Genomic DNA, 13,036 nt, shown 5'->3' on the forward strand with positions numbered 1-13,036 from the left:
ACACATTTAGACTCATGTCAGACTATCATTGTCAACACTATTCTAGTTCATCTTTGTCTCCTCCACTCCACCCCATCAACCACTACTCTGTTTTCTGTCTTTGATTTTGTCATTACAAGAGTGTTATATAGATGGCAGCATATAGTATCTAATATATATATATATATATATATATATATATATATAATTTTTTTTGGTGGTACCGGGTATCCTGGAAGCCCTTCTACCTCTGGGCTACACCCCCAGACCTATTTTTACATTTTTATTTGGAAACAGGGTCTCCTAAGCCAGCGCGCTCGGCTGGCTTCAAACCTGCGTGATCCTCCTGTCTCTGCCTCCCAAGCGCGGGGATTACAAGCGTGCGCCACCACGCCCAGCTTAGTATCTAATATTTTGAGATAGGTTTTATCTCTCAGCAGAATTTTCTTGTAATATATCCAAGTCGTTGAGCGTATCAGTAGTTCATTCTTTTTATTGCTGAGTTGTACTGCATGATACAGAAGGACCACAGGTACTTTTTCCATTCACTTATTGACTGTGTTTGGGTTGTTTCCAGTTTGGGGCTATTAGAAATAAAGCGGAGCCGGGCGTGGTGGCACATACCTGTAAGCCCGGCACTTGGGAGGCAGAGACAGGAGGATGACAGATTCAAGGCCAGCCTCAGCAATTTAGCAAAACCCTGTTTCAAAATTAAAAAATGAAAAATGATTTTGGAGTATGGCTCAGAGCTATAATGTCCCTGCTTCCCTCCCTAATACTCCTCCCCAGAAAAACAAGAAATAAAGTTGTTTTGAACACTCATGTACAGGTGTTTATGTGAACGTAATTTTATTTCTTTGGGATAAATGCCCAAGAGTATAATCGCTGCGTCATATAGTAAAGTACATGTTTAGTTTGTAAGAAATTGTCATCCTGTTTTTTAGAGTGACTGTACCATTTCACATCCTCAACAGCACTATATGGATATCTCGTTTCTTCACCAGCATTTGGTGTTATAACTACTTTTTTATTTTAACCACATTGATAGGTGTGCAGTGATATCTCATTGTGTGTGGGCTTGTGTGTGTGTGTGTGTGTGTGTGCTCATGCGCACGGTTGGGGATTGAACACAGGAACATTATAACACTGAGCTACACCTCAGCCCTATTTTATTTTTATTTTAAAACAGGATCGCACTAGGTTGATGAGAATCTCACTACTTGCTGAGGCTGTCCTCGAACCTGCAATCTTCCTGTGTCTCGGCCTCCCAAAGTACTGGAATTCCAAGCAAGAGCCTCCACTGCCAGGCTTCATTGTGATTTTAACTTGTATCTCCCTAATGACTAATGACATTGAACCTCCTACAAATCCTCCTCAGTGAAATGTCTGATCACATCTTTTGGTCGCGTTCTAATTGGGTTGTTTGCATTTTACTGTAGAGTTTTGAGCATTCTTTATATATTCTAGATACAAGTCCTCTGTTAGATAACTGGCTCACATTCTCTTGCAGTCTGTAAAGACTTTTTTTCCTCTTCGCAGGCTCTTGTGAAAAGCATTTAATTTTGGCCAGGTTTAGTTCATCATTTTCTATTTCTGGATTAAGCTTTTGGTGTCAGGTTCAAGACTTCTTTGCTTAACCCTAGATCCTGAAGATTTGCTTTAGGTTTTTTGTTTTTTTTTTTTTCTAAAAGTGTTATCCATAATAGTCTTACATTTAAGTCTTTGATCTACTTTGAGTTAATTTTAATATGAGATGGGAGATTTAAGTCAATGTTTGATATTTTTCTTCTTTGTTTATGGATGTCCAATTGTTCCAGCACCACTGGAATAACCTCGGTTGAAAGGCAATTTGCATTATTCATCATGAGCCATAAGAATTTCTATAGCTTTTTTCCTGTCCCTTCTGGGAATTTATCCTAAGGAAATAAAGCAGAAACAGAAAAATAAAAAGCTATAAGCTTAAAAATGTTAACCATAAAATTTTTATACAATTGAAAAATTAGAAATAATCTAAGTGCCCAACAATGGAAGACAATTTAAGTATGGAACACATATAGAATAATATGCAATAATTTAGAAGTATATATACATGCCTGGCATTGTGTCACATGTCTGCAATCCCAGGACTTGGGAGGCTGAGACAGAAGGATCACAGTTTTGTAGTCAGCCTCAGCAGCTTAGGGAAGCCCTCAGCAACTTAATGAGACCCTATTTTAAAATGAAGATTAAAAAGGTCTGAGCTATAGCTCAGAAGTAAAATGCCCCTGGGTTCCATCCCCAGTGTGTGTGTGTGTGTGTGTGTGTGTGTGTGTGTGTGTGTGTGTACACTCAATAATTTCTACTCATTCAACAAATATTTATTCCATATCCATACATGTTGGTATACATGTTGTTAATGAACATAATATGGTGATCAGATTAGACACCATAAAGCTCACAGTCTAGAAGAGAGGATAAAGAATACAGTTCTGATCCTTAGAAAAATAGATTTGGTGAACTAAGGAAAATAAAAAACAGGAAACAAAAGTATATGTACAAGATCATTACAAATATATGCATGTGGGAAAAGCCAAAAATCATTCTTTAGGGTGATTGGGTCAAAACAGGTTTTCATTTTTTGTTGGTTTTTGTTTTTAATTTTGACCTTCCGTTTTTCATAGCTTCCGTAGTACTTACTGTTCATGGTAATAACAGTAAAGAGCAAAGCTTCCATTGCAGATCAGCCTTTTGCCATGGTGAGATTAGGAGTGTCCACATGAAACCGCAGCAGGCACACGTACAACAGTCCAGAGGGCACGGAAAGCAGTGAGGGAGCCAGGCTGGATTACTCAGTCAGTCAGTGAGTATCAGAGGAGTGGACGCAGAGGAACCCGTGCCATGTGATGCACTCGAAACATGACTGTAAGAATAGACAGAGCCTGACTTCTTGGGCACTGGCAAGAAAGTCTCATCTCCATCTTCCTTTTGCTTGTTCAGTAGTTCACACTTTCCAGTGGACCGTGATGTACATTCCCTCATCCGATCCCCTCGATGAACCCATCAAGTTGTTAGGGAGGGTATAATTACCCCATTTGTTAGACACTCAGGCGCTGAGAGCTTAAACAATTCACCCAAGGTCACCCGGATAATATATGGCAGGCCTGGAGCTTGGACCTGGCCCTCCAACTCTAAGGCCAGGGCAGTTCACAGGACTATGACTGCCTCAAGAACAGCTGTGAAAACCAGGACCTCAAAAGCAAGTGGGCCATCAGCGGAGCCAGCTTGACGATTGAAATCATGTGGACCACAAGCAGGAGCCCGTGGCATGGGATGACTCCTCTCCTCCGGGCTGGGGCCTGGCCATGGCGGGACTGTGGTACAGACACCTGGGCTGACCTCTCCTCCCTCTCCCCAGATGGTGAAGGCAATCCAGGTCCTGAGGATCCACCTGCTGGAGCTGGAGAAAGTCAATGAACTCTGCAAGGACTTTTGCAACCGTTATATCACCTGCCTCAAAACCAAGATGCACAGCGACAACCTGCTCAGGAATGACCTCGGGGGTCCCTATTCCCCCAACCAGCCCTCCATAAACCTTCACTCACAGGTAATGCGCAGGGCTGGGCCCTATCTCCTAAGCCAGATGTGTAGGAAGGTCTGAAAGTTCCCTAGCGATTAGGAAAAGGGACTCAACTCATTGGATCCTTTCACCTGTGCCCCCTGGGGTCCCTTGTTCTTTTATCCACGGGGCAGCATGGTTTCTTCTCTATGTAGACCCCACCTGCCGGGGTGTCTATACCCCTACCAAACCGCCAGATCTGAGAGAGGCAATGTCCAAAATAATGTCCTGGCTTTCCTACCTGAGATTTCCCAAGAAATGGATGAGCCTCAGTGTTCAGAAGACAGGACGCTTGCCCAGAGGATGAGCCAGGGATGAGCTCAGACCTCCTGGCCCACAGGCTTCTCCAAAGAGCTGGACTGGTGAGCTTTCTGTATCTGTAGAATGGGGTCTTTGGGGAAAGTATCCTTCCCCACACCCTGGATCAAGACAGCTTCCACGGGACTGCTTCTCCACCCCAGGAGACTTATGGTCTTCCATTCCCCTCCTGGGCTCTGATCATTAGACAACCAGGCATGAGGATATAGGTAAACTCTACGAATGAATGGCAAGAGATGCTGCTGCAAAGGATGCCCAAGAAAGGTTGAGCCACTTTTGTTGCTAGGCCTATAAGGACCTCCGGGTTGCTGTTGAGGGGTGGGGGAGAAAGAGGCTGACCTCCAGGAGGCCAGCCACACCTTATACACGGTGACAACAAGCACTGATGGGACACTCAGTGTCACATCAAACCCACCCCGGTGGGATCTCGGTGGGGCTTGATAGTGAGTACCGCACAGGACATAGGGCAAGAAGTTTATTTCTTCATCCTATTGCCTGAGATCACCAAATTACTTTATTACAGATCTAAAAACAGCAGCCCCGGCTTCTGCTCGCTAATATTCTCTTGAAATAGACTCATTCCTTCAGAGTCTTATTGTACTTTCCCTTATGATCAAAATTAGCAAGAAACTTGCATAAAAGAGGACAATAATTGCTCAACGAGCATCTCGTTTGTAATTTATTAGTTTCTATTATTGTGGGTTACCATGGTGACGCCGCACAGCCCCGGTGACGGGAGAGATGTAAGATAGGAGCCGAGGAGGCTGTGAGGCCTCACCAAATGGAGATGCACATTTTTATCAGTAATTTTCATGAAAATAATAAGTGAGGAGTTAATGAGATGGAAAGCCATCCTGTGGCTATTGTGAATTTTTTTTAAGTGTTGATCTAATTAGAATGCATCGGTCAGGAAAAGTAATGAGGATTTAGTGCCTCACAGAGATGTGAGGATCATATCAGAAAATTAGCACAAGTCTTTGGAAATAATCAGGTCCTTGGAGAGGCGCTGGTTTTCCCCTCCTGGGCCTTCCGACTCTACCTTGAGCTCTGGAGTCGGGGGTGTACCAAGGTAGTGGGGGAAGGAAGGAGGGGCAGAGGGCTTAGCAGCCGCAGCGGCCACTCGGGGCTGGGGGTCTGAGGCTGGCAAGCAAGGATGCGGGAGGCAGGGTCACTGGAGGAGTGGGGTCTACAGAGCAGGGGACGCAGGCTCAGGATGATCAAGGTCTCAGAGATGCCATCTTCGGAAATCAGCCCTCCCGGGGGGACTCCAGCAGTCGGTGCCTCTGAGCTTCCAGGAAGGAGGGAAGAACTTTGATTCCCATCACTAGGGGCATCAGATCCCTGCCTGAAGGTGAGGCTGGCTCTGGATAGCTCCTGCAGAAAGGCCTCTGATCTTTAGGGGAAGAGGAACTCAGACAATCTGGTAAAAACAAAGGCTCTCTGTGAGACGTTTCTGCTTGGTCTTACTCAAACCTGCCCTTTCATCTCCTCTGGCTGCCGCTGCCTTCTCCGCAGGAGGCTGACCCCTCCTCCAGTCTCCCCTGGCGGTCCTTTCCTCCACTCTACATCCGCACACCTCTCCCTAAAGCCCCAGCCACCAGAGCTTTCCATCTGCCCACCTGACCGCCAAGACCCTCCTGGGCCCACAAACTGCTGAAGGTGCTGTGAGCACTCTTCCATGCTGGCCTGTGCAGGGAACACTTGACACATCTCTGTAGGTTTAAACCAGCCCCTTCCCCCGGGAAACACGGCTGCCCCCGTGGAGGCTCCCGGACCCCCGGAACGGACTTCTCCTCTCCTCTCACTGCTGGAACTCACCAGCCATTGACTGAGAAAATACAAATGTGGCTTTTGAGGCAGACATTTGTTTCATGTTCCTTTCCTAGAAAACATGCTTTCCCCCCTTTTTTCTGAGACAGTATTTGATATATTTGAAATCAACAAGTCACATTATAACAGATCTAAAGACAAGTGGCCCAGGCTGCTTCTTGGCAACATTCTCTTAAAGACAGACTCATTCCTTCTGAGTCGCATTGTACTCTTCCTTATGGTCCCCGCTGTACACAAGGTGTTATGCACGATCCGTTTCCAGTAGGTATTTTGTTGAGAGAAATGATGTAATGGGGGGAGCAAGAGGAAGCCAAAGGAGGGAGAAAGAAGTAAGAAGAAATGAGAGAAAGACAAATATAGAGGGTCAGCATTCAGGAGGGAGGCAGGGTCAGGCTGAAGACAAGAAAGAGCAATGAAGAACCAGGCATGGTGGCCACACCTGTAATTCTAGAACTTCAGGGGCTGAGAGAGGAGGATAGCAGGTTCAAGGCCAGCCTCTACAGTTTAGTGAGACCCTGTTTCAAAATTAAAAAAAATAAAAATAAAAGGGAGGGTGTGTGGCTCAGAGATTTAACACCCATGGATTCAATCCCCAGGACCCCTTCCCAATCAAAAGAAAGCAATGAATAGAAAGAGACAGGGAGAGACAGAGATCCCAGCAAAGGGAGATGATGCTGAGACCTACCGAGGCAGAAAGAGATGGAAGGAGGTGTGTTAGCTAGAGTGGAAGGAAGAAGTGGAGGGGTGATGGAAATGAGTCCAGTGCAGAGGGAGAAGGTGAGGGTGCTGTCCCCATCCGGGTCCTGCTTGTTAGGACTGTTCCAGGAAGGAGACCCTTTGCCACTGAGGACAGACCAGAGACTTGCAGTGCAGGAGGCAGGTCTCAGAAGCGGGTGTGGGAGAGAGAGAGATAGAGGTGTTAGGGCGTGTGTGTGGTGTGTGTACGTGTATGTGGGGGGGGGCACAAATTCACCATGCTCCGACCTTAATCCCCCAGCCTGAAATAGCTTCCCGGAGCGCCAGCCTGGCCTAAGAAGGGGGGTCTCCCCTCTGGAACATGATCCTCAGGATGAGCGCCCTGGCTGCCGCCAGCTTTGTTGCAAACTGCTGGCTCATGGCTTTCCCTGTGATTGGCTCCTGCCAATCATCAGCTCTGTGTGGCAAAGTGGGAGGCAGTTTTGGTTTCCAACTGGAAGCCGCACTCCCAGATGTCATGTCGTCTCCCCCAGCTCGCTCTGTGGGAGTGGAGTAGGTGGAAGTAGAGGAGACGCCTCTACCAAGCAGGAGAGCTAATGGAGTTTCAGGGACTTAGCCCGCTTTCAGCACAGCTAAGTCTCCCCACCTCCCTGGGAAGCTGTCCTGTCCGGCCTGCACTCAACCATACTCAGGCTTCTCGCCGTACACCAAAGAACCTATGGCCAGGCGTGGGCTCTCCTGTCCTCCCTACAGGGCACAAACCAAACCATCCCACAAGGGAGGACCTAACTCCTGCCTCGCTTGGTCAAGTACTAATTTGTCCCGCAATCCACCCCTCTTTCTCAGTGGAGATTTAGACCCAGCTCTATTGCAGGGAAACCAGATTGCACCCCAATCTCATTTGACTGCCAAGCACTGAGTCCTCCTTCTGTATACATCATGCTAGGTCTTGTGAGAACACAAGCAAATGGTCCTGGGAAGCTCTCAGTTTTGGGGACAGAGTGCAATGAACTGTGTTGGGAGGTCATGATAAATCATGTTGGCCATAGAAGGTTCAGGACCCAGGGTACTGAGAAAGGGCAGGAAAGGAGCTCCTGGAGAGATGGGGAAAGGGATGTGGGAAGGGGCTCTGGACTGAGCAGACTACATGTGTAGGACAGGTTGCCCCATAGAGAACCCAGGCCTGACATTTGGCCTTCACGCCTTCATGGCTGGATCTCCTTCTGCCCAGAGGCAGGATGGACAAGCCCCAGGATGGGTTATACGGGCCAGTAGGACAATTTTGCCTACTGTTATGGGAGAGGCTACAGATTCACTGGCCTCTCAGGAGGGCTTCCTGGAAGAAGAGGTCTTTCAGGCTGGCTAGGAAAGTTAAGAGGCCACTGGTGTGTCTAAAGGCGAGTGTGGCCAGTGAAGCAAGAAGCCCAGGAGAAGAGCACGGCATTTGGGATCCCTGGAGAGAAGGGCAGAGTGCAGGGTGGGGCTGGCGCTCGTCATTCACGCATCATCCACCCATTCGAGTACCCAGGAAGCCCGCCCAGTTGCCTGGACCTCAACGTACACTGAGAGTTCTTGCAGCCCAGTTTGCCAGGGGGCTGCATTTTGGGGCTGATTGTGGTGGCCACCTGCTCGAGATTCTAAAGGAAGTGGAAACTGTTGGCAATGGATCAGGGCTGGAGACACATTCGGGGACAAATTAATTGAATAGCCATCTCTTGTGGTGCTCAAGGAAGAACTTGGCAGAGAAAGGGGAGAACATCAACATTGATTGAGCCCCCCTCAATGCAGTCTCAAACACAGCATGTATTATGAGGCACTTTATGTATAATATTTATTCCTTGCAACAAGCTGTCAAGGCGCACATTATTTTCTCCATCTTACACTCAAAGAAAGAGAAATAAAGGCCCTGGCCAAAGGTCACAAACCTAGTAAGTGGTCAAGTCTGGAGTGGATCATTCTAAAGCCCACATTCTTCTTACAATATGGTGATTTTTTTTTTTTTTTTTTTTTTTTTTTTTTTTTTTTTTTTTTTGTGGCACAAAGGAGAGCAGGGGTCCTGGGTCTTGAGTTCTGATCTTAGGTGGTGAGGGATGACCCTGCCTGACTATAGCTCAGGGATCAGGAGATAGAGATGAAAGAAACAAGGGTTAGGAAACAAGAATTAGCAACAGATTGGAAGTGGGAAGGAGAGTGACACAGTGGACACCATTCCCCAAACCAAGTTGGCAAGAGGTTGAGTACTTGGGAGGCTGAGACAGGAGGATCACAGGTTCAGGGCCAGCCTCAGTAATCTAGCAAGGCCCTCAGCAATTTAGGAGACCCTGTTTCAAAATAAGAATTAAGCCAGGTGTGGTGGTACACACTTATAATCCCAGCATTCAGGATCCTGGTTCATGGACAGCCTCAGCTACTTAGTGAGGCCCTTTGCAACTCAGTGAAACCCTGTTTCAAAAACAAAGAATAAAAAATAGGGCTGGAGGTGTAGCTCAGAGGTACAATGCCCTGGGTCCATCCCTGGTATCGAGGGGAAAAAAAAAAGAAAAAAAAAGAAAGAAAAGAAATAAGAAATAATAGTAGAAAAAAATAGGGCTGGGTGTTTAGAAATAGAATGCCCCTGGGTTCAATTCCTAGTACTGCAAATATGTACATACATACTTACATACGTACATAGAAGATGGGTTCATGCTGCCCAGCTCGTTCTGGTTGCAGACATGAAAGCTTCCCTTCTGCCAACATCTAGCCCCCAGCTCTCCAGCCAGGGGTCCAGGAGACACAGAGGCAGAGGCAGAGGCTGCCCTTCCCGCCAGGCCAGTGAAACCTGAGAGTTTCTCTCCTTCCGAGAAGGAATGTTCCTTAAGAGCAGCAGCTGCTGCTTGTCCCCACAGGCTGCTGCCTCTCCCTTGAGACTAAAACCCCACGGGAGTGGGAAAGGGACAGGATTAGGTGGCTTGTTGTGTGTGCTTGGCTTCCTTGGGTTTGCAAACCAAGCTTTTTCTAGAACAGAGGGACTCTACCAGGAAGAGTATTTGGGGACAGAGGCAACCATTCACACACACACACACACACACACACACTCATGCGCGCGCATGCACACACACACACACACGTACACACACCCTTCTCACACCACAACCCAGTGACGCCTCAGGTTCACCAGGCATCTACCGTGCATGCAACACTGTGCTGGGCGGATCTCGGGGAGTCAAAGAAAGACCCCACTGTCCCTCAAAAAACCTGTAACAAACTAGGATAAGAGAAAAAGAGCCATTTTGCTGGGCATGGTGGCACACGCCTGTAATCTCAGTACTTGAGGGGCTTCAAGGCTAGCCTCAGCAACTTAGTGAGGCCCTTAGCAACCTAGCAAGACTGGCTCAAAATAAAACAACAACAACAAAAAAATTTAAAGGGCTGAGGATATAGCTCAGGAGTAGAATGTCTTGGGTTCAATCCATAGTACAACAAAATAAAATAATAAAATAAAAATAATAAAATATGGTATGGCTAGGAGGTAGAACACTCCTGGTTTCAGTCCCCAATTAAAAAAAAAAAAAAAAAAAAAAAAAAAAAACCAACCACAAACGACCACTCTGCTATTTGTCCATTATGTAAGGCAGACAGGAAGAGTCAAGAGGATGGCCAGTGTCCATGCTCTGGGGAGGTGGGGACAAACTCTTAAGCGGAAGTGGGCCACTCTGAACCCTGCTCCCTCTCCCCAGTTCAGGCCAGTTAACCTCAAAGCGGTCTTCCTGGGAGGCTGTAATGACTGCGGATCGGCAGAGACCCCTAGTGGTCAGAGTGAGAATGGCAGATGGCTGAGCCCATCAGCACTGCCCACCCCATCCCCTTTGCTTGCCATGTGCACCAAGGAGTTCCTGGTGGGACAGACAAAGAGTCTTTGGGCTGGATAACCAGCTCGTACTCCCTGGTTCCCGGACAATCCCAGCAGGGATGTGAGGCTCGGCATGCTGGAAAACGTCACTAAAACTGTACCAAATGTGCTCTCACTTGTTTATGGGTGGTAAGAAGCCTGGAAGGAAGCGGCTTTACTTGGATCCAGACACAGAGATATCCACCTGGGTATGGAGTCTGCCAAGCCCCGAGGGAAGCTGTGGAGAAGATAATAGTACTGTGTGCTTAGCCAACAGATTCTTCCCCAGGGCTTCTGCTGCTGCCATGGTAGCCTCTTCCTGAGAAAGGACCTGTAGGCTGTTCCCAGAGTTAGAGCTGCCTTGCTGCCGTTCTACCAAGCTAGAGACCAAGGCTTGACTGAAATCGCAGCAGAATGCCATCTTTGAGTTAGTCTGAAACAGGGGGTCACGCCGGGAATTCCGGGGCTTAACACCTTGCTAGGCAGGGAGGCCAGGTTGAAGGGGGCATGTGACGAGACCCGATCCTCTCTGGCTGGGGCGCAACCTCAGCTGAACTTCTTCTGTTGTTAAGTGAAGAACCCAAGTAGCTCTACCCAAGTAGCTCTAGGACTTCTACAACAGGTTTTAAATCCCTGCTGAGCCCCTTCCTGTCTTTGACTGACCTCAGCCAAAGAAAGTAGAAAAGCAAATGATTGGATGGCTAAATGTGCCAGGTACTGTGTTTGCAGAGGAGCCCATCCAGCTGATGCTAAAGCCCAGTTTCTCTCTCTCTCTGAGCATCTGCCCTGCAAGCAGAGCCAGAGGACCTACACTTGAAGCTCAGATGTTTGACCCTGGGAAGTCATTTCCATTCTTTGGGCTTTAATTACTCTTCAGGCAAATGAAATAATCTCTCTCTTGCTAACCCCACAAAGTAGTGTTAAGATTAAAGTGAAGCCACATGGCAAAAGAATGCCCTCTAATTGCCCTCTAATATCCGGTGTGTATAGTAGGTAGGTAATTTCCAGATCCTTGTGGTCCTTGGGGCCAACCAAGGGAGAGTGTGTGTGTGTGTACCTGTGTAAAGACTGAACCCAGGGGCATTCTACCTCAGAGCTACTTCTCCAGCCTTACTTACTTATTTAATTAATTTATTTATTTATTATTTTGAAACAGGATCTCACTAGGTTGCTGAAAGTCTCACTGACTTGATGAAGCTGTCCTTTAACCTGTGATCTCCTATCTCAGCCTTCCAAGAACTGGGATTATAGGCATGCACTACCATATCCAGCTCTGAGGGAGGTTTTTAAAAATATAGATTGCAGCCATGCATGGTGGCACATACCTGCAATTCCAGGACTTGGGAGGCTGAAACAAGAGGATCATAGGTTTGAAGCCAGCCTCAGCAAATTAATTAGACTCTGACTCAAAATATAATAATAGAAAAGGGCTGGGGGTGTAGCTTAGAGGTAGAATGCCCCTGGGATCAATCCCCAGTATCTCCAAAACATACAAATTGCTGGAGGTCTGATTTAGTGGCCCTGAGAATTCATTGTTTTTTTGTTTTGTTTTGTTTTGTTTTAAAACCCTGCTCAAGTTCTCAGAGGTAAAGGGAGTACCATTTCTCTAGACTTCAGGCAAAGTAGGATTTTGCTGCTTCTTTCGCATCGCAGCTAAGATGTGGCCAGCCCCAGCCCTGCCTGTGGTCTCTACCCCCGAAGTTCCCATCCCATGCTTTGCTCATATCATTTGCTACTTCCTGGCACCTTCCAACCAAAGACCCGGAGAAGGAAAAGAAGGGTGGGAGAGAGAAGGATTTAATCCGGTATATAAATTGCTTTAAGTTACCCCAAATCGGGTGAATGGGCATGGGAGCTATCCAAGCCACAGGGTAGAGAACCAGCCAGAGTTTGAGTGAGCAGAAGAAGTATTCAGGTGTGATCTCAGCCTTCTGCTTTTGGCTGGAAAACAGTGTATGTTGGTTGAATCCCAAAGGACACATCTTGTATTTGTATTACCGACTTTGCTCGTATTTTCCTAACCTTGCTGGATACTGCTGGGGTGAAGAAAGTCTGGGACAACTCTTTTATGTTTGAAATTCTCAAGTATGTCCTACCAAAAGAGGAGCATCATAGCATGGATGATCTCACATAAAATCACTGAGCAGCCATTTCCATTGGCTTTAGAGTGGATGGCGTGGGGATCCCCCTCCTCTATTAAATTTATCTTGTAAGCTTGTTCCAGCTTCAAATAACATCAGGAATACAATCTTTGAGGATAGCTGGCTGGGATGATGGGATGAGGGAACTTAACCTTGGAGCAAACTTGTAACTGAAGTGAGGCTTTGAAGGGTCCTGAATGTCAGCTCTGCGGACTGAATTCAGGGGCATTCTACCTCCGAGCCACAGCCCCAACTCAGTTTTATTTATTTATTTATTTATTTATTTATTTATTTATTTAGAAATAGGGTCTTTCTGAGTCTCTGAGGGTCTCACTAAGTTGCTGAGGCTGGCTACAAACCAGAGATCCTCCTGTCTCAGCCTTCCAAGCACAGGGACTGCAGGTGGCCACATATTTTATAAATAAGGAGACAAAGCCTCCGGAAGGTCATGCCATGATTCTTAAATTCATCTGTCCTCTGAAACACATGCTGCTTCTGGGCTTCTGGGTTTGGGGTTCTTAACTGTTCCCCTTGCCCTCCGCGATTAGGACTCAAGGAGCCCCAGCTAGCCCAGAACCCACCATAAGGCAGGTGTCCACAAGGCAGGTG

General features: G+C 47.0%; 1 protein-coding gene across 6 annotated transcripts in view; it reads left to right on the top strand.

The window, feature by feature from the left end:
* Positions 1 to 13,036, top strand: part of PKNOX2 (PBX/knotted 1 homeobox 2) — a gene marked incomplete at both ends in the record, with an annotated part of 84,286 nt that overhangs the window by 46,036 nt on the left and 25,214 nt on the right. For 5 of the 6 annotated variants that reach the window (XM_080714178.1, XM_080714179.1, XM_080714181.1 and 2 more), the window contains one exon: positions 3,374 to 3,562. The exons of the other annotated variant lie outside the window; for it this stretch is intronic. In XM_080714178.1, coding sequence (XP_080570304.1) covers positions 3,374 to 3,562 — 189 coding nt within the window. The remainder of the gene's footprint in view (positions 1 to 3,373; positions 3,563 to 13,036) is intronic. 6 annotated transcript variants of the gene reach the window in all.

The sequence above is a fragment of the Muscardinus avellanarius genome (assembly GCF_963383645.1).
Source record: "Muscardinus avellanarius genome assembly, chromosome: 1".
Lineage (NCBI taxonomy): Eukaryota > Metazoa > Chordata > Mammalia > Rodentia > Gliridae > Muscardinus > Muscardinus avellanarius.